The sequence below is a fragment of the Acartia tonsa genome, chromosome 7 (genome assembly GCF_053477335.1).
Source record: "Acartia tonsa isolate MP-2025a chromosome 7, ASM5347733v1, whole genome shotgun sequence".
NCBI classification, from domain to species: domain Eukaryota; kingdom Metazoa; phylum Arthropoda; class Copepoda; order Calanoida; family Acartiidae; genus Acartia; species Acartia tonsa.
In genome coordinates, this window is record NC_137266.1 from 15,673,615 (window position 1) to 15,696,427 (window position 22,813).

At 32.6% G+C, this 22,813-nt stretch overlaps 1 protein-coding gene across 4 annotated transcripts in view; it reads left to right on the forward strand.

The window, feature by feature from the left end:
• The window catches only part of Glyp (glycogen phosphorylase), a 148,892-nt gene that overhangs the window by 88,873 nt on the left and 37,206 nt on the right, over window positions 1-22,813 (forward strand). For all 4 annotated transcript variants that reach the window (XM_080167704.1, XM_080167703.1, XM_080167706.1 and 1 more), the window contains exons 14-22: window positions 5,442-5,523; window positions 15,185-15,254; window positions 15,641-15,705; window positions 16,706-16,767; window positions 18,500-18,590; window positions 20,946-21,035; window positions 21,316-21,363; window positions 21,661-21,728; window positions 22,008-22,236. In XM_080167704.1, the coding sequence (XP_080023830.1) occupies window positions 5,442-5,523; window positions 15,185-15,254; window positions 15,641-15,705; window positions 16,706-16,767; window positions 18,500-18,590; window positions 20,946-21,035; window positions 21,316-21,363; window positions 21,661-21,728; window positions 22,008-22,236 (805 nt within the window). The remainder of the gene's footprint in view (window positions 1-5,441; window positions 5,524-15,184; window positions 15,255-15,640; window positions 15,706-16,705; window positions 16,768-18,499; window positions 18,591-20,945; window positions 21,036-21,315; window positions 21,364-21,660; window positions 21,729-22,007; window positions 22,237-22,813) is intronic.

Here is a 22,813-nt window from a genome sequence, read left to right on the forward strand (position 1 = left end):
GGGGCTATTAAGGGGCGATGGAGAGGCTATGTAGAGGCTATGTTATATAAATTAAGGTAAGGGGCTATTAAGGGGCAATGGAGAGGCTATGTAGGGGCTATGTTATATAAATTAAGGTAAGGAGCTATTAAGGGGCAATGGAGAGGCTATGTAGGGGCTATGTTATATAAATTAGGGTAATGGGCTATTTAGGGGCGATGGAGAGGCTATGTAGGGGCTATGTTATATATATTAAGGTAAGGATTATATAAATTAAGGTAAGAGGCTATTAAGGGGCGATGGAGAGGCTATGTAGGGGCTATGCTATATAAATTAAGGTAAGGGGCTATTAAGGGGCGATGGAGAGGCTATGTAGGGCTATGTTATATAAATTAAGGTAAGGGGCTATTAAGGGGCGATGGAGAGGCTATGTAGAGGCTATGTTATATAAATTAAGGTAAGGGGCTATTAAGGGGCGATGGAGAGGCTATGTAGGGGCTATGTTATATAAATTAGGGTAAGGGGCTATTTAGGGGCGATGGAGAGGCTATGTAGGGCTATGTTATATAAATTAAGGTAAGGGGCTATTAAGGGGCGATGGAGAGGCTATGTAGAGGCTATGTTATATAAATTAAGGTAAGGGGCTATTAAGGGGCGATGGAGAGGCTATGTAGGGGCTATGTTATATAAATTAGGGTAAGGGGCTATTTAGGGGCGATGGAGAGGCTATGTAGGGGCTATGTTATATATATTAAGGTAAGGATTATATAAATTAAGGTAAGAGGCTATTAAGGGGCGATGGAGAGGCTATGTAGGGGCTATGCTATATAAATTAAGGTAAGGGGCTATTAAGGGGCGATGGAGAGGCTATGTAGGGCTATGTTATATAAATTAAGGTAAGGGGCTATTAAGGGGCGATGGAGAGGCTATGTAGAGGCTATGTTATATAAATTAAGGTAAGGGGCTATTAAGGGGCAATGGAGAGGCTATGTAGGGGCTATGTTATATAAATTAAGGTAAGGAGCTATTAAGGGGCGATGGAGAGGCTATGTAGGGGCTATGTTATATAAATTAGGGTAAGGGGCTATTTAGGGGCGATGGAGAGGCTATGTAGGGGCTATGTTATATATATTAAGGTAAGGATTATATAAATTAAGGTAAGAGGCTATTAAGGGGCGATGGAGAGGCTATGTAGGGGCTATGCTATATAAATTAAGGTAAGGGGCTATTAAGGGGCGATGGAGAGGCTATGTAGGGCTATGTTATATAAATTAAGGTAAGGGGCTATTAAGGGGCGATGGAGAGGCTATGTAGAGGCTATGTTATATAAATTAAGGTAAGGGGCTATTAAGGGGCGATGGAGAGGCTATGTAGGGGCTATGTTATATAAATTAAGGTAAGGAGCTATTAAGGGGCGATGGAGAGGCTATGTATGGGCTATGTTATATAAATTAAGGTAAGGGGCGATGGAGAGGCTATGTAGGGGCTATGTTATATAAATTAAGGTAATGGGCTTTTAAGGGGCGATTGAGAGGCTATGTAAGAGCTATGTTATATAAATTAAGGTAAGGGACTATTAAGGGGCGATGGAGAGGCTATGTAGGAGCTTTGTTATATAAATAAAGGTAAGGGGCTATTAGGGGCGATGGAGAGGCTATGTAGGGGCTTTGTTATATAAATTAAGATAAGGGGCTATTAAGGGGCGATGGAGAGGCTATGTAGGGGCTATGTTATATAAATTAAGGTAAGGAGCTATTAAGGGGCGATGGAGAGGCTATGTAGGGGCTTTTTTATATAAATTAAGGTAAGGGGCTATTAAGGGGCGATGGAGGAGCGATGGAGGAGAGATGTAGGGGCCATCAAAGTACAATGTAATATAAATTTGTGGAAGGAGCGATGAAGGGGCGATGTAGGAGCGATGGAGGAGCGATGTAGCAGCGATGTAGGGGCCATCAAGTTGCAATGTTATATAAATTTGGAGAAGGAGCGATGAAGGGGCGATGTAGGGGCGATGTAGGAGCGATATAGGGGCGATGGAGGAGCGATGTAGGGGCCATCAAAGTAAGTACAATGTAATATAAATTTCAAGAAGGAGAGATGAAGGAGCGATGTAGGGGCGATGTAGGAGCGATGAAGGGGCCATGGAGGAGCGATGTAGGGGCCATCAAAGTACAATGTAATATAAATTTCAAGAAGGAGAGATGAATGAGCGATGTAGGGGCGATGGAGGAGCGATGAAGGGGCGATGGAGGAGCGATGTAGGGGCCATCAAAGTACAATGTAATATAAATTTCAAGAAGGAGAGATGAAGGAGCGATGTAGGGGCGATGTATGAGCGATGTAGGGGCGATGGAGGAGCGATGTAGGGGCCATCAAAGTACAATGTAATATAAAATTCAAGAATTAGAGATGAAGGAGCGATGTAGGGGCGATGTAGGGGCGATGTAGGGGCGATGTAGGGGCCATCAAAGTACAATTTAATATAAATTTCAAGAAGGAGAGATGAAGGAGCGATGTAGGGGCGATGAAGGAGCGATGAAGGGGCACTGGAGGTAAAGGACTATGGAGGGGCGATGGAGAGGCTATGAAGGAGCCATCATGGGGCTATAGTATAGCCTCTTATCATAAGAGGCGATATTAACGCCCCTTCAAAGGAGCTATTAAGAGGCCATGAAGGAGCTATAGCATAGCCTCTTATCATAAGAGGCGATATGAACGCTCCTTAAAAGGGGCTATCACATCGCTCCATATGATAAGAGGCTATGCTATAGCTCCTTGAAGGAGCTATAGAAAATCATCGCCCCATATGGAGCGATGTCATGGAAAGGACTATACCCCAAATAAGATCTCTTTGTATCCTGTCCTCAACCCTTACCCTTAGAAAATGTTTTGTGACGAAACTTTCCAGTGGCTGATGTGCATCATTTCATAATAATCAGACAGAATGTTGATTATTATTTTTATAGGAACCTTTTTTCCATGTTAAAATATAATATTGATAGTTTTGTAGTGTAACTTCTTTTAAGTCACAATATGTACATTTTCCTTTTTGCAATTCATTAAAATAGAATAAAGATATTTATTCAAATTACAAAATGAAATAAAAGACACGCGTTTATATGTCCATTTAGTAAAAAAGTGTTTACTTTTTTTCAATCTATAATACAAATTAGAACGATGACTTTCTGTTTGAAAAAATGAAAAAAATCCCCACCACTCAAAATTTTAAAAATATTTTCTATAAAATCTAAAACACAAAAAAATTTGTTTGATCAAACCTCTTGGGGCAAAGCCCCTAGAGGCGAAGCCGCTAGTATTATAAATAATAACACATTTTGTCTCCATATTTTATATGTAACTGATATGCCACATGCTGACTGCCTGCGATTCTGTTAAAAATAGATACACTTAAACTTTTCAAAAAGCTAAGAGTGAATTGAACAATGCTTCCTATATAAATTTACTTTGGACTTTGAATATATTGCAAGTGAATAAAGAGGTGAAAAGATTTTATTAGGCAATTTCTTCAAATATTTTTGTCTAGTGCTTTATTGATTTTAATTCTTTTGATTATATTACTAGTAAATAAAAGGACGAAAAGATTTATTAGGAAATTTTTAAAATTATTTTTGTCTCTTGTGCTGTATTGCTTTTAATTGCGATGTTATACTCTTCACCATTTCAACTTTGGAACTAAGCATATCAATATAAGAAAGTAAATACGGCATTAATATTGGTGATATAGCAAAAGATATACAAATGCACAGTCATAAAACATATATGTGTATAAAAACAATATCATTTCCCAACTCAACACAATCAAAAATGCAAAAAATATTGAAATATGCACAATGTCAAAAAATATAACCTTATAAATACATTTTAGATGATATTGCATTAAAAAAAAAAATAAGGTTATTTCTCTTTTTGAAAATTCCAAATACATTTTAAAAGACGGAAAAAGACTTTTTCAGAAAAGAATTGTTGAAATTGATTGAAATAATTGAATCTATACAAGGATAACAACATCCATAAGTAGCGAAGCTCAAAAATTATGAATGGATATCGTAAAAAATTACTATAGAGCAGTGTCATACAATAAACATTAAACATGATGAAATATGTAAAACACAGTAAAACCGGAAACCTTTAAAATCACGCAAACTTAAAAATCACGAAAACTTAAAAATTTAGGAATTAATCTTGCACTCCAATTATTAGACACATCTTTATGAAACTTGTTTGAAATATGTAGAATATAAGCATTTTCAATCCCTGATAATTTCAGCCGTCAATACTGAATAGGAATTAAGAAAATTACAAAACCTAAAAATCTAGGAAATGATCTAGCACCTCAATTAATAAACAAATCTTATCAAAACTTCGTGAAAATAAGTAAAATCTAAAATTGATTAATCCCTGAAAATTTCAGCCCTCTATCGTGAAAAGTAATTGAGAAAATCACAAAAACTTGAAAATCTAGGAATTGATCTCGCACCCCAATTAACAGACATATGGACAAAACAATGTATAGATTAGATGGGCATATGTCATAGGAATCTTCACTTAAAACTTCAGCTGTCTATCTTGTATATGAACCGAGAAAATCACGTTTCCTCCATAGCGTTACTGACGGATAAATTCAATTACATTATATATTATATTAAGACATGTTTCCCCAGATAGTAAAATTGATCAATATTATGGTTTTTATTTTATTATTCTTAGAAAATTGTATACAATACGATACTATACATGATTGTTCAGTATTGATTAGAACCTGTTTATGTCCAGCGGATATTTAATCAGTTTCGAAGCCATACTGGAAAAGCTATAAGTGATTAATAAAGATATACATATTCTATTTTTAATCTGCAAGAAGCAAGACCAAAATGAAAGAAAATATTCTTTCTGCAAATATTCACTTACTTTTTTTTTTACAGAAACAGAAATAAAGGAATAATCTTATAAGCTCAAGACCAATACAAGAATACTACACTTGTTAGGTTTATGATCAAAAATCTTTCTTCATTAAGAAATAAATAAATAAAGGTATTATTTACGCCTCTAGAGGCAACTAGGGGCAATTACGGTGGGGTAAGGGAAAGTTGATCTTCCACATTTTCAATTTTAGTTTTATATAAAATAAATATTTGGGGATTTTTTTTCTAGGGGCGATTTCTCAAAGGGTAGTTACCAAAATTCACATTACCTATGATAAGCTACATTGAAATGGAGAACCATATTTGTTCTGTTAGCAAAATCCTTTGATATAGACACACATACATCCTGTTACTTGAAAATGTAATTCAGGTATTGGCATAGTTAATTAAATATTAATTCTAGAATATGTTAAAAAATGGATAAAGTATCTCCTAAAGACAAATGTTTGGGCCTAATTATTATAGGATTGCTTTTAGATAATTTTTAACATAACTATCTGTATCTCTTTTTCTTTCTAGACATTTGGAGATAATCTACATGATCAATCATTTGCATATGGAGGAAGTCAAGGCAAAATATGGGAAGGAGAACTGGGATAAGGTTAGTCAAGGTTTTTAATATTAATACTGTATCGATATAACTAGAAATATGGATAGGAGAACTGGGATAAGAATATTTAAAGATTTTAATACTGTAATGTATTTGATTCCATACGGGTATGGTTGATACAAATATATAGATAACGTACGTTTAGATACTAAAAGTATAAGTATAGATGTACAATGGTACATATACACCAGACAAATACCTGACCAAAGGTACTTGGCAGTTTTTATATTTCCGACGCTATTGGAGGATTTTAAAGACCCAATGCAAAACAGGGACAGGGTCCCTAAACTATGAGGAGAGTTGAATATAGCTCATGCCTCTTTATTTTAATGTAATGTTTAAGGAATTTTCTTAACTGTTGAAGGAAAATTAAGGTCAAAAACAAATCTCTTTATTATTTTTCTTTCAACCCTGTAGGTAAAAAATATGCATATCTAAAATGTTTATGGTATAATGAATAGATAGATAAATCATCTAGAGTATGAGTTGTTTTGTTTGCTGCTTTTTGTTTGATTAGTTGGTCGTTTCTCATTCATTGCAAGTGGCTTATTGTTAAAAATAACTTTGTTAAAATACTCTGTCTACTTTTTTTGGTAGCAAACCTTTTTATTATTTGTTCATATGATTGTTTAGTTGCGTTAAACAGCTGATTTTCTTTGTTACTATCTAAGACTTGGTTGAAAAATATACAGTACCCTTATTCTGTTAATTGTTCTATTCCTTTTAATATATTTTTGATTTGTTTTTGTCAGAGGAACTTTGCCAATTGTTGTATGGAAGATTCTATTAGTTTTTATGATAGTAAAAAAGTATGAAGCATATTTTATTATAATAATGCAGTAATGGTTGTTTTAATATTGTATTTAATTCTTCTGGACCATAATAGAAAGAAATACTCCAACACTTACCTTATTTTCATAGGTTTACGTTCAGGAATACTTGGTAGACCTGCAGGGTTAGGGTATCTTATGTAAAGTCTTATTGCTAGGAATAGGGCCAAAAATTACTTTCTTCTCCCCCTCCCCCCCCCCCATGGGAGTTACCAGTGCTTGATGTGCCAGGGAGTAAGGGAGGGGACAATGGGCAATTAATTCAATTTAAGAGTTTTCTTGATAGGCTATGAAATCCAGATTTATCCGTAAAATTTAAGCAAATTCTAAAGGGGGTGTTAATAGATTTAGAAAAAAATAAAATAAGAAAACAAGTTCCAAGAAAAAAAGCATTCATTTGAAAATTAGATTAATTGTACATCAGACTGACGTAACGTTCTGTGATTAATTACTAGAAAAATCTCTATGAAACTCGTTCAACCCTAAGGTTTATATGCCACTATAAATTTAGGTGTTCTTAGAATGTTTATTACATAAATATCACAATAAAGTTTTTATCTATGAAATGATATTTTTTGGAGATTTTTTTTCAAACCAGCCAAATATATTTGTCTGCAATATATAAAACTAACACAGTGAGTAGTGGTATTTCTTGTGCTAGCACCCAAACTAAGTCAGAAACTGCTAAATTCTTGCGCATTCCCTTTAAGCCAGTACCCAAAGTCTGAGACTCCTAAAAATTGAATATTCGATCCTTTGTCCCCTCCCTTACTCCCTGTTGATGTACCCTTTGTGGTAAAGAACAACTATCCCTAACCACAATTTTCACTGTAAAATATATGGTTGTGCCCTGCTTGTGCCCTAATTACAGTAAAAGTGAAACTAAGATTTATTTTTCCTCACCTGACACTTTCCTTATCAGGGATTAGGGATTTACATTGGGGAAACTGGAACAAATACAAGTAGATTATTCGGGTATAGTCCTTTCCACGACATCCCTCCATAAGGAGCGATTCTTCGTATTTTTCACAGTAGCTTTTCTCCTATTTCTAGCCCCTGCGGGGGGCTCTAACCCTGCGGGGCCAATTACTTAACCCTGTGGGGCAATCACCTAACACAATATAACCTAACCTAACCTAAAATAACCTATAAAAAGCCATTTTAAAAATACGAAGAATCGCTCCTTATGGAGGGATGTCGTGGAAAGGACTATACCCGATTATTCAGGCACCTTAAGGCTTTAAGTATAATGCCTAGGTTTCTGTAGATTGTTTATAAATAAAAATTAGAAAATAAAATTCCACCCTGGCTACGAAATCGATTAATATTTGCTAGATTAGAACCGGTTGCCATCCATAAGTCATGTATAGCATCGTATTACAGACAATGTTCCACGAAGATTTAAATGCAAATCATAAAACTAATGCCATTCTTTTTAGTCTGGGCCTTTAGGGTTGACAATAATTGCTTTATTTATATAATGCAAATTAAGGCTGGTTGATTTCCAACTTTTTTGGAATTTCACATTTTTTCACATTGACAAGGGTTACTGGGGCTATATAAAACCCTGTGAAACTTGGAAACAGGTTTTTTAATCCAAAACCAACGGGCGCGCGGGGGGTATAAAAAGTGCCCACCCTCTTATAAAACCAAAATTAAAATTCCTTTAAACACAGGCATGTTGCATATCAAAATGATCGCATTGAAGTGCTAAAAAATGCTAATTATGAATCTGAAAACCGTTTTGAAAAATATTGCTTTTAGTTCATAAGAGCTCATTAAGTACCTAAAAAGGCTGATTTAGTCAAAATTGTTCATTTTGGTAGGTTATTTGAAAATCATTTCAGACTGAATCAATATTTTTCAAAACTGTTTTCAGATCTGTAATCAGCATTTCAATGCGGTCATTTTGATATGCAACATGCCTGTGGAATTTCAATTTTTGGTTTTATAAGGGGGCAGGCACATTTTATAACTCCCGCGCGCCCGTTGTTTTTGGATTTAAAAACCTCTTTCAAATTTCACAGGGTTTTATTTTGGCCCAGTAACCCTTGCCAATGTGAAAAAATGTGAAATTCCAAAAAAGTTGGATATTAACCCACCTTAATGCAAATCCGAAAAGCTGTTTATTATACAATGCGTTAAATAACTAGAAATTAATTTGCATCAATAGAGGAGGTATTTTGTAAAACATAATTACTGCTCTGTAAACTCTTTTTAAAATTGCTTTTCCATGTCCTAGTCTTTATGTTGGTACCAACCAGAAGCTTTTTCACACGTTCTAGTTGAAACTGCCACCAAAATTCTACCTCTTCCCTCTTTCCAAACACAGATTAAATGCAAGAGATTTTGAAAGGAAGATAAGACTGTAGGTAATGATTAGGGACATACATTCTAATTTAATTTTTGTATATCAAAACTAAAGATTATTTATTAATTTCCTTTAAAATTAACAATTTGTGGTTGTCCTCTAAAGGTCCTATCTAGCACTAAAACCCCACACCCTTATATTTGATATAGATTAAATATATTTAAGAGGCTAGTTTTTTCCCCCTATGCTTTAACCCTGCGTTAATTTAAAAGGCCCTATTACTCTTGGTTGGGCCTACACCTGCGGGGTACTCTAAACACAATATTATAACCTTACTTCGTCTGACCTAAATTAATGAACAAACAAATAAAAACCACCCTCTAGTTTTCAATTTTTGCTTGAAAATCTATGCCACTTTTTCCGACATTAAGGAAAGATAGATGAAATGATGGATGGGTGAAAATATAAAGAGTAGAACAGAAAATTGTAGAAAGATTAATTAAGGAGTCATTTTTTCAATAAATATGATAAGGAAGGTTTGAGATTTTATTTATAGACATAGTTATTATACTTTTTATTATAAAATTGGTTACAAATAGAATCTTAAGTTACTTCATTATTTTCTAAAGTCATCGTCTCTGTTTATGATCTTGCAAATGGCTATTTTTATCGTCAAACTGTTTTATGGAAGCTTCATTTTTATCTACCAGTACACCAATAGACTACCAATACGCTTCTCCCTAAAAGCTACGCGCGAATCCAAAAGCAAGTTAAGCAGTAAGCTTTAATAAAATATAATCTGATAGCACACATAATTAAAATGATTCTTCAATATTTTTTGCATTTAATTCTGGGTTGGAATTAGGGTTAATTTACATTTTCATTTTATGGTCGGGCAGGCAGATAAACATATTTGTCATTACTTTGTTGGTATACTTTGCAGGGAGAGGGGGGATATTGGGCTGTTTATTACACTATTCCCCAAAGTTATTATAATAATATTTTCTTATTTGTTGGCTAAACAACTTTTGAATTCTTATTGGTTGGAACGATTCAATCACTTTTTTTTTGTATATACACAAGGGATTATTTTGTTTATAATTATTAGGAATATACATTAATTTATCGGCCATTGTCTCATCCCTTTAGATCTCCTTTGTAGAATCCTATGCATTCTTCTTTGTTGTTTTAGAACATTTTTCATTATTTTTTTTTATTCCGTAATGCAAAATTGGTCGCCAAATTAGAATTTAATAGATTTATTTTCTATGCAATAATGATTAAAAGAAAATATTTGAACAAGGTCTATAACAACCATTAGTAGTTATGTAAGTAGAACAGACGGACATTTTAGATTGTAGAGTAGCCTAACTACCACCAGTTAAATGTGAACACTATTATTCTTGATCTGTAAATTTAGTCTGATTTGTTGAAAGTAATTCGAACAAATTATACAATTTTTCTTATTTTCTCCCCCCAAAATTTAAACAAAATCCCCCTCCAGTGTTTCTTGACAGAATTAGCCCTTCTTTATCAGGAAGGAAGTTGGATTTTGGAATAAAAATATTTCATAAAAGAGAAAATTTTATTAAAATGTTTTTGGTATGCAAAATTATAAAATATTATATTAAATGCTTCTTATGTATACTCACAAGGTGACTATATGTATATATCTGTCCCATAGGATCTCTTAAACGGTATGATTTTTTTTAGGAATGTTGTGTTAAGCTTATTGTTGAGATTAAAGATATTGCTACTGTTTTACTACCCCCTAAGTTGAAAAATAGGGATTAATTCATTAAGTTATATATTTTTTCTTTTTTATGTTTTTCTAATTCTAAATTTGGATACATATTCCTGGATACAAGTTCCTTTTTGTTTCTCTAATTTGAAAGATGGTGAAGAATTTTGATTCCTCTGGGAATTCTACTCAAAGGGAAATCCCTTGTCTAAGGATTGAAAAAGAATAACAAGAATGATTTCATTTATTAGCAGCGGAGCTTAAAACAAAACTTCCAAGCCAAGAGTTATAACACGGAGGACTTGAATTAAAGTTGTAAAATTACTTTTCTTCTCCCCCTCTCTATATTTGATTTGTAAAATAATTAATAATTAGGGTGTCCCCCCCCCCCCCCTCTCACATAAAATAGCCTAAAACCATCACATGTCCTTTTTGTTACCTTTTTTTGAGAAATGGAGGCAGTGATTGCCGAGTTCTTAAGCTTCAGACGGTTGACATACGTCGCTATGTTTTGTATCATGGTTAAAAAGAATTCTTCACATTTCATAATTATACTTTAATCAATATTAGGTAAACCGCTCCAAGTTTTTAGAGGAGGGCGGGGAGGTCAGGAAATAGCCTAAAACTTTGTCAAGAAATTTAGAAGGCTTTCTTAAAAACGACAACCTATTTGGAGTAGTACTTTCATTACAAAAAAAGGTTATAATATTAGATAATAGGAAATCCACAAACCAAAATAACTTTTTGAGAGCTGGAGTAGCTTTGCTTGAAAAGGAAAAACATTATTTTGGAAATGATTTTAGTTTCTATTGTTTTATTCGTCTTACCATTGTTAGTAAGATAAGAAAAATAAATTGGAATTGAGATTCAGAAAATATTTAAAGTCTAATTGGATCTCGAAAACAGCTCAACTATAAAGTTTTTTTTTATAAGGGATGGGATGGGAGTGCTGAACGCCCTGAACTCCTCCAGTTTTTTTAAAATTTCATTTCTGTATCTGAAAGATAGTGCTATAACTGAGTGAATTTTTAAATATGGGTATGACACATGACGGAGAGTTAGAATTTTTAGAATCTCCATCCTGGCGGGCACAGGATGCCAGCTTACCTGGCAGGGTCATCAAGGTAAAGAGCAAAACTATTTCTTGAAATAAACAAAGCATTTTTTTTATTTTTTAGAATATTCATCCGTTTACACAAGATATTTTTAGTGTTTTCAACTATAAAGGGAAATAGTAAACATTACAATACAAAATAGGTTTTAGAATGGGAAAAAATAATGTCTTTATGTCTTACTGGCCTACATTCTAAGCATGTACCAAGCATTGTTTTATAATTATGTTTGCGTAACAAATTAAGATTATTTTTTTGTTTATGAGTGTGAAATTGAAGATTTGCTTGTGACTGTAATGGAGTAAATTAGATTATATTATAAGAATTACAAACTTACTAACTCAACTATTAGTCAATAAATAGTATCTTTTGTTTTGTCCATAATATCTTCATAATATGAATATTCTAAAAAAAACTAAGAAATATTCAGATAAAGATTTATATTTTGTTTATTTCCTCATAACAAATTTCCAATAGGTGGCATTTATCCCCTTTATGAGGTGGGGAGGGGGGATGGAGGAGTAAACTATCACTGTTGAATTGTAAATAATTTTTGTTTGGTTTCTAGTGGTTGCCTATGGTATTATCTTTGTTAATGGGGACAATTGAGGGGTGAGTTTGACCCATCACTTTAAGAATTTAAAAAGTATGATAAACATTATTTAGTGTTAAAGATAAACCTATGTTTCTATTAAAAGGCAATTAGTTTTTCTTATTTGTGTAATCTGGGATGTAAACTCAAAACTTTTCTATAGAAGTCAGGAATAGAGGATCAAGAAATTACTTTACAGTATGATATCAAAAGAGATGATTTCTGCAGGATTAGCACCGGTTCATACTGAAAAATCATGCAATCCATTGTATTACAGACAAAAATGTAAACCTTTTTTGTTAGGTCGGGTCCCTCTGCTTTTAATCTTATTATTTTTCCCGTTAATTCAAAGCTGTAAATAATACGATGTTATAAGTAACTATTATGTACAGTTAAGCTAAGAATATTAAACTATCACAACTGCTTTGAAAAATATCTGTTTGAATTAAAATCAATGAAATTCATTTTTTATATACCAATTTGAATATTGAAATATTTATTCATCCTTCAATTGAAAAAAAACAAGCTTTAGAAAAATAAATGTTTTTTTTAAAATAAAGATCTAAGAAGCAAGGTCAAGAACATCCAAGCTTTATTTGTGGTGGGGGGGTTGTAATATAATGTAATTATGAATTATATCTTTGTCTATAACCATGGAAACTATAATTTGGAAGTGATTTTCTTTATCTTTAATCCCAGGAAAGGCTATCAATGTTTGATTTCCCCCTCACCCCTGCCACCCTTCCCCTCTCCAACTATCTAAACTCCACAATATCTTCTCTTAAACTTTTCCAATTCCTAATCTTCAAATCGAAACAACATTTTTTTAAATTTTGTAAATATTTCTTAGAAAATATTTTTTAAAAATCTAAGCTTGATCTATAATTTAGGCGTGTTAGAATCGTCCTTTTGATCTCAAACTTTGCATATTTTTGTAACAGTAGTAGAGTACAATTTACAAATCTTAAAAGTCTGCTGGTAGTTTTAAAATTTTTAAAAAAAGTTTTCTAGATTATATCAAATTTGAACCGCCCTGTTTTTGTTAGTTTGTCAGTTGAGCTGCATTTCAATGAACGGTTAATGTGATAGAAATTAGATTCCAATTTTAGCTCTTAAATTTTAAACTACCATAATCCATTAAGTTAAATAATGAAGTTTTGTCCATTTTACTTATTATTAGTTTAATTAATAAAATATTTGGATAGATATTTGGATTAAATATATACATATAAATCTAGTTTGAATCGATGAGAAATCTCTGGTGAGGTAAACGGGTTTAAGGTTTGGACCCGAGACATTGCAATTTGGTAGGAAATCTTTTGCCCAGAAATAGGAAAAATCGGGTCAAGCTCTGAAAATCAGTTTAATTATTTATGTGATCGTGTGTGTATGTGTGTTGGGGTTGGTTAGATGGGGGGGGGGGGGGGTAAGTGTTTGTGTGCTTTTTTTCTTTGTTTTGGGGCTGTTAGTTTTTACTTTTTAGAGTTCAAAAGATTAAATATTATAAACATATAATATTGTTTTATTTTTAAAAATCCTTTTCTATTATTGACATATTTAAACCAAGAAAAAGGTTGTGAAAATTTTGGTAAAAGTAGAGTAAATTATAAGGTTCAAAATAGTTTTAATTTTACAATTGTTAAATAACTTTTTCTGTCATTTGTTTGTTAACAATTTTTTTCGAGGGGTAGGGTTTAACTATAACAGACATTTCCAACATCTTTGGAAGGGGCTAAATTAGGGCGTCTATTGGCCAATCCCTGTAAAATAAGTTTACTAATAAGAAAACAATTTATGACACCTTGATTTAAACAAAGCATTTGATTTCCCCCCCATTTGTTTATGACTTATTAGTTGCTTTAATCCTTATAAAAAAATAATATTGAAAGTAATTAAAACATTTTCATTTAAGTCAATTAATGTTTCAGGTGAATAAGAAAATATTTTCAAGTGTTTTGTTTACCATAAGAAAAAATATCTTAATTAAAAAAATAATTTAGTTAAGGATCTTTCTGAAAAAAAATCCCCTCAAAGAAAATAGCAAGAAAAGAAACTCCCTAAACATAATTTGAAATGAATAAGTTGAAAATAATGGAAGGGGTCTAACTCTGTTTTCCCCATCCATGCAGGGCCCATACCTGCGGGGACTAAACTTGCACAGGGCTACCCTAACCTCGTATATTCCAAATCTACCCAGCCCCCTTGTTTTTTTCTTTTTAATTAAACAAAAAAAGGGTGGGATTGGTTGGTTTTGCTAGACTAAGCACTTTAAAGAAAAACAACTTTTTTTATTAAAGTAAAGTACTTAAATTTTAGTATGCCTTTCTTTATCTTTGATAAGAACGTACTTTAAAATATAAGAATCACTTTATTTTTCAGTTTTGACCCAGGTTAAAATAATTAACAAAGTTTTGAATGATGATTTAAAGTTTTTAACAACTTAACAATTATCTTTTTTTATTTCATTTTAACACGCAGCGGAATATGTATTTACAGTTTTGTAGTTATTAATTGTATTATGTACAGCAATTCTTTTTGATTCCTACAACGATAGGGCACAAATATAATGCAAAATTCACATAGCAAAAGGAAAATATTTATTATTTTTGATATCTTTTTTTTTATTCTTTATTTTGATTTTTAAAAATTCAAGTGACTTTGCCTGTACCGTATAGGAGCCGACATAGGTCTGAGTTTAAATTAAGAGTCAAAATCTATCTCAGAATCTATGTTAGTCTGCTTTAACCTGGATATTTTTATTGGCTTAGTGGTTAGCGCTGGGAGGGACGGGACAATGGGCTATTTGTTGCACTAGTCTCCATGGTTTTATATAAAAGTTTTCTTATTCGTTGGCTTCCCAACTTTGGGGACTTATCGAATTTTGATTGGTTGATTCATTAAGTTGAGTACCCATACGTTTCAACCAATAATTGTAATCTACAGTAGGGATAACTTTGTTAATTCTCATTTATCTACTTTGTCTTATCTCCCTGTGTTAGCGAGATCTGATAGGTCAACCAAACAATAAATTCTTACTACTTTACATAATACAATTTATATATCTAGATGCGTGTATTGTCCTGTATCGAAGAGGATGGAGAGAAGAGAGTTAACATGGCTCATCTTGCTATCATTGGTAAGCATTTAAATTACACTGGTACCCAAAGTTTTTCATCTTTGTTGGTTCCAAAACATTGGGTACTTCTTAGAATTTTAATTGGATGGTTCCATACAAGCGTGTCAATCCATATTTTTAATCTTTATAAGGAATGTTTATCAATTCATTGTCAATTATTTTTCCCCTAAGATATTTGAATAGTGTATAGGTCTAATGTTGCTGAAACTGAACTTAATTTCATTTGAATAGTTATTGGTTAAAAAGATAATTTGGGTTTTGTTTCTTAATTTTTTAGATCGGCAGAAATATAGATATATCATTCGGGCAATTAATCTACAGCCCTTTATTTCCACAAATTTTAAACCTACGCATGGAAGTAAATTACGGAGCATGTTCTATTTTAGGAAGCCACGCTGTTAATGGAGTAGCTGCCATCCACTCTGAACTTATCAAGAAGACTCTCTTCAAGGTTGATATTTTTATTATTTCCTTAAAGGATTTGAGAGACTTAGTAACTATAAAGATATTTAGTTTAAAAATTAGGTTCTTTGAATTTATTAAATAAATTAAAATAAGAGATTTTTTCCCCTACCCATGCGGGACCACTAACTTAGACAGGTTACCCTTTAAACAACGTATGCTATTCCTTACCTAACCTAAAATACAAGAAAAACTACCCCACCCTTTATTCTTAATTTATTTCCAAGTTCTTATGCTTGCTTAGCATTTTAATCGGAAGTACTAATATTTTGACATTTTCTATATTTGAGAAGTGTACTTTACTTCATGTGTACTTTGAGTTAGGTCCAGCAACAGTCAGGCATAGAAAAAAAGCTCCCCCCCCCCCTTATGTTCAATTTATTTAATGAGTTAAGTTATAGACCGAAGGCAAGAACAATATAACTTTGTTCAAATATACTATTTAACTTCATTTGCAAATATTTTCCCTATCCCTATATTTCTCATATATATAATCTTTGAAAAACCTAAATCTAATCACGACTTTGCTGGTTTATGTGCTGATTGATCCAATTACCAGAAATAGTATACCCTGTACCCAGAGGCGTGCAAAAGGGGGGTTTACACCCCAATAACAAAATTAAGAAGGGTTAATAATCCACTTTAAGCGTACACCCTTTTTACCTTGGTCTCCCGCCAAAACAACCAAGGATATGTCGAGGTAAAAAAGTCCCCCCCCACCCGGCCCCCACCTTAAATTTAAGGGGGTGTGAACAATTTGCGCTTAAATTTGCCATTCATGTGTAGCTTTTTGAGAATATTGACTATGGAAAGGTTAAACACCTAGGGGGAAGGGTGAATCCACTACCCTACATTACTCTCCTTTGTTGTCTATAGTACACTTCCCTCGATTGGGATTTGATGGGGGTATCAAAATGTTAAGTTGCACTTTGTGCACCCCCCTTGCAAAAACCTGCGCACACCACTGCCTGTACCTGTGTTATGTTTAGAATTTCTATGAGCTGTGGCCGCACAAGTTCCAGAACAAGACTAATGGCATCACTCCCCGCAGGTAATTTGTCACATCAATGGACAAGGATATACGTGGATATATTAATAGGGTAAAATTTAGCTTTCTTTTATGGGCCTAATTTATTTGTCAGCTCGTTCATCCAGTAGGACGGGAAGGGATGGAGTCTATATTTTGTGTATCGTTTAATTTTAGCCAGCTGCGAGCATTACTTCATCACAGTTCATGCAAATCTATTGCAACATCCATAATAATAATATATTGATTGTCACATACTTTTTTTCTGCCCAGCTAAAGGGACAACAAATTTTAAACAAGGATTACAACATCCATATTTAGCAAATAAAATAAATGTTGATGGACCAACGGATATTCAGTGTTATAAAAATCATCATAAATACTTATAAAGTAATGAATTACATAACCTTTTTGTATAGAATATTTATTGTCTTTTTTTAGCATGACCGACAGACCAAAAAAATTATAGATATGATTTTTATTGGTATTGGCAATCTTTCAAGATATTATTAGTTCAGCTGTAATAGATGCCGAGAAAATTAAGTATCCACCTAACTGTTAGACAGACAGACGTTAAGATTTAAAAAAAAGATTTGAATGAATTTTATCCTTTTTTCAATCTTAAATATTTTTATTAACATTTAACTTATTTTCGAGAATGCTTGTTTCTCAATTTGTGAGGAATAAAATCAGTATTGCCAATTTCCTATTTTCTTTAAAAATTGCTGAACCAAATTCTTACAGCATGTTAATGATAGTCTTGGAGTTTAAAAACAGCATTCCATTACAAAAAAATAGGATATTTGGTTTAAGTAAATATTTATTTATTTAGCTTTTTTCAAACATTGTGTTTTTAATGATATATATGATTTTCATTTAAGTCATAGTTTTGAAGCGTGGGAAAATTTTTCAAGCGTGAGAACCATTTATTTTGCATGAAAAGTATCCTTGGTAGGGATTTGAATATTCATTTATTATGAATTATAAAACCTAAATTAAAAAAAAAACAAATTAAAAATTGAGACTTTAATATTTTTTTTTAAACCGAAAAAGCCTTTGATTTACTTTCAATATTTTGTGGGGTCGTGAAATGTTAATAATTTCCCTTTTAAAATAACTATTGGCTTTGGCGCATAGCTTTTAAAGTTTTGTAGGGTTAATATAACCCTCTCCCCCCCAAAAAATCTTGGTGGTGCCTATGGAAGGTTATTCTTTTAAATGTCAAAAGTACATGCACTTATTAATTAATCTTTTCAATTTTGATACTTTGACTTCAAATTGTCTAATTCAAAAGTTTAATTGAAACTTAAATTGAAAAACAATATGCAAATATTTCCTTTGATAAATTTTTTAGTTAATGTACCTTTATATAAAAGGACTTTCTGTCTGTCTTTACCAAATTGTGTTAACTTTATACCGATTTGGTTTTTTGACACATCCAATAAGAAAATCAAATTGTTCTTTCAGTAGATTAAAAATATTGGTTGAAAAGTTTGACCACTACTAGTTTAGATATAACTAGTTTTGATAAGGGAGGGAGAGGATTTTGGGCTGTTTATATTTCCAGTCCCCAAAGTATTATAGTAACATTTTCTTATTTGTTAGTTTAACAAGTTTAAAGAAATATTGATTAATTTTTATTAGTTGGTTGATTAAGTTGAGTGTCAAAACATTAAACCACTAATCACAACAGATGGTATAATCTTGCATATCATCAATTTATTAGAACCACTTAATGATGAATTTTTGTATTCAGATGGTTGTTGTTGTGTAACCCAATGTTGGCTGACGTCATCAGTGAGAAGATTGGTGATGACTGGCCCACCCATCTTGATCAGCTGCAACAGGTACAGTGGCTGCTGTTGTCACCCTATTACAGGCGTAGCATATAATTTTTTGTGGGTTTCCCTCAAAGTACCATGTTAGTTTTTACCTATGTATAGTTTAGGTTATAATAAGTACATGATAGTCCGTTGGCTGGATTAGTGCCATTCGAGGAGGGGTAGATATAAAAAAACTGCACTACGAGATGTAGGCTACCGTACTCGACTTGTATTGTAAGGGATAGCCTACCAGGATTTCGCATAACATATGATAAAAGTGGTATAAAATAATCCTGCCTAAATTCAAAGTCTCAATTATTTTTTCTCATCCCTAAAATACTTTACCTGGTAATGGAACCTAAGCAGTGTATCTTCAAGAGTAATTTACATCATTTTTTCATTAGGTATGCATTTTAAAATGGTATGAATAAAGAATGCTAAAAAATGTAAAAAAAGTTTTTTTTTACTTTTTCCAACACTTTTTGAAATTGCAAATATTTCTGCAAAACTAAGATATGTGTAGATATAATTTGCGAATGACCGAGCAAATCCAAATGAAATTATTAAGAGCTTTTATTTGGAATTATTTATTTGTCTGGTAAAAAAGGTGGCAAATGAAAGTAATATTAAATTCAAATAATTCAGTACTGTGGTGTGTATATGGTTTTGTAATGAGGTCTAATAATAATCAGAATTCAAGGTAGGAAGTCACTGCTCTCTGCAATTCACTTTTGAAAAGTTGACATTAACCTGAATTTCTTTGCTTTGGGGAATTTGGAAAACAAAGACTTTTATTATTTTCATTTCATTTTGAACAAACAGATCTATAGTATAGATATATATACATATTATATCTACCTCACTCCCTTTTTCAATGACCTTTTTCGTCTGCTACCAAATAGTTTTCTCTTACTTGGCTGTGTTAATATAGCCGACACTCTTGGCTGATTTTCAATGACCCAATTGAGAGTCAGCACAAGGTCACTGCGATTGGGATATACAGTTATTTAACCCCTTCCCCCTCTTTTGTTAAACTCTAATTTTGAACACAGGGATATTTTAAATGGAGTTCTTTCTGATAACTAAAACTTTAATAGCAGAAATAGTTTATTACCTCCAGCTCTTTTGAACTTTTCTAACACGGATCATGGTAAGTGTGTGTGTACACACTGACACGGTGCATTTAATAATAATGCACTGCATGCTTCAAGAGAGATACACATTATATACTAGAATGGCGTTCAGACAAGTCTGAAATTCATAAATACATAGTCAACAATTAATATTGACAGTTTCCCCAAAGTACCTAGTCAAGCACAGAACTCCTCTCCCTATTTTGAAACAAAGTAAAAATAAGAGGTTTGTTTAATGTTTTAGGTCAGGTTAGGTAATATGTAGCTCAAACGGGTTAGGGCTCCCCGCAGCCGTTAATCTTTTAACTCCTAACCCCGCCTTTTTAAAATTTATTTAAAGCACCACATGTCAATCACTTAAATTATTTCTTCATGTAGTTGTTTTGATCAAAATTGATAAAAATCCATGTAAATTCATACGTTATTTACAATTTTTTTCTTCTTCAATTTTTTAAAGGAAATAAAGAACTTTATATTTATTTGATGAAATTTTAATGACGTAGTGGTTAAAAGAATCTAAATTTGTTTGTACTTAACATTTATGGATATGCAGTGCACTGATAGATGATTTATTAAAAATTCAATTTTCTAAATGCATTTTTACTTTGTGGAATTCTCCTTTTTCAATGCTTTATATACTTTCTTATCATGGTAGATTATTCTCAAAACACACAAGGAAAAAAGTCACTAGAAAAATGTAATTTACATATTTGAAATCTTTTTCAAAATGCGTTTTTCATTTGATGAATTTTCAAATTTAAAAAATCATCAATTCAGGTTTTCAGATAGGGAGGGATAGAGTAACACAATTACAACAATTATAAAAATAATTGTAAAATGGGGAAGTGTAAGGCTTATTTATAATAACTCTAAAGAAAAATGGACAATCAAACGCTCTTTAAAAAAATCATTGTATCTATTTAAAAGGGCATACCACCCCACCTTATATCCTTAAGCTTGAGGCACAGCTACCAGATAAGTACATAATAAAAATCTTTATATAGCCCCATTCGTGGCAACGCCCCTCAAGAGGCATTTCTTCGTATATTCACAGTAGCTTTTCTTCTACTTCTTAAAAACGACAAATCGCCCCTTAAGTTATAATTTGCAGTGATTTCTGAAAATAGGTTCATTATGATTTTAACAGAAACTTCTCCCTTTAGCTATATATTCTCAATGTTATGTTGTATAAACACCTCTGGCTCTTGGTTGAATGTTTGATAACCTAATTACTAATTACTTGTAGCTGAAACAATGGGCGGAGGATGAGAAGTTCCACCGTGAAATTATGAGGGTAAAGCAAGATAACAAGAACAAATTAGCTTCCTTTTTGAAGGTAAATTATGTAATTACATCAAATATATTTTATTTAGGATATTTCCTTTTTCTACTTTTCTCTTTATTATAAATAATATCTAATTCATAAGTAAACTTGTAGATGCCACAAGAGACTTTAAATTGGTCTGTTTTGTATCTGTAATAAATAATTATATTATTCTCTAAAGATGTCTGTTTTGATTTTCTATCACAAATATGAAACCTGCATCGATTTGATTATATCATTCGTAAAAATTTATTGCTTATTATACAGTAGTTTTAATACTTTCAATTTTTAGGATCAGACTGGCATTGACATCAACCCCAACAGTATGTTCGACATCCAGGTATAGTATTATTTTTTTATTTGTTGTGTGAATTGTATTTCACTACCCCAAAAATAATTACAAAAAAAACGGGTATAGTCCCTTTCGTGACATCGCTTCATATGGGGCGATGATTTTCTATAGCCACTTCAAGGAGCTATAACATAGCCTCTTATCATATGGAGCGATGTGAAAGCCCCTTTTAAAGGGCGTTCATTGCCTTCACCTAGATGATGATTCTTTATAGTTCCAGTGGTTAGTGAGATCTTTTGATTCAAACAAACATCCTCATTTTTTTTATGGTTTATTAATTTACAGGTTAAACGTATCCACGAGTATAAAAGACAGATTCTGAACATCCTGCACATCATTACTATGTACAACAGGTAAATCTAGGAGTCTGAAATTTGTTGTGATAATTCCCCTTGAATTGCAAAGAATAATTATTTATTTTTAAGATAATTACCTGGCCATTCAGCACCTTCTTAGGAAAATACTTGGTTCGCCAGGCTATATTATAGGATATGATTCTTAATTTCGTAAAAAGATTTTTCATAAAGAATCAAACCATGAACTTACAATCTTAAAATTCAGCGTTTTCTGGTAATGTAATTTACTCTAGTGCAATATGAAACAGGCTTATACATTTTTTTAACTGCTTTTAGGATCAAGGCAAACCCAAGCGCCCCTTTTGTGCCACGTACCGTTATGATCGGTGGCAAGGCTGCCCCTGGCTACTACATGGCCAAGCAGACCATCAAGCTGTTCAACATGGTCGGGGAGGTCATCAACAACGACCCCGTTGTGGGTGACAAGTTGAAGGTTGTCTTCCTGGAGAATTATAGAGTTACTCTGGCTGAGAAGATTATGCCTGCTGCTGATCTGTCTGAACAGGTATACAAATTAATTCATTATCAATACCAACTGGAAATTTAGATCTATATGGAGGGTTTAACTAGTACCTAAACTTGGATACTTCATTTCAATTTTGATTGGTTGGCTCGAAACTAGTAATGACGTAACTTTTCAACCAACAGTTTTACTATATATTAAGGAAAGGATATTTTTATAATAATCATTAAGAATTTATATCAATTTATTGTCCATTGTCTTATCCCTAAGGATTACCTGGATTATGATTATATTTCTGTATTTCTCGATAATGCTGGCACCGAGGCTAGTGGCACTGGAAACATGTTAATATTAGTCTATTTCAGATCAGTACTGCTGGTACCGAGGCTAGTGGCACAGAAAACATGTTAATATATGTATATTTCAGATCAGTACTTCTGGTACCAAGGCTAGTGGCACTGGAAACATGTTAATATTAGTGTAATTTAGATCAGTACTGCTGGTACCAAGGCTAGTGGCATTGAAAACATGTTAATATAAGTATATTTCAGATAAGTAAATCTGGTACTGAGGCTAGTGGCACTGGAAACATGTTAATATAAATATATTTCAGATCTGT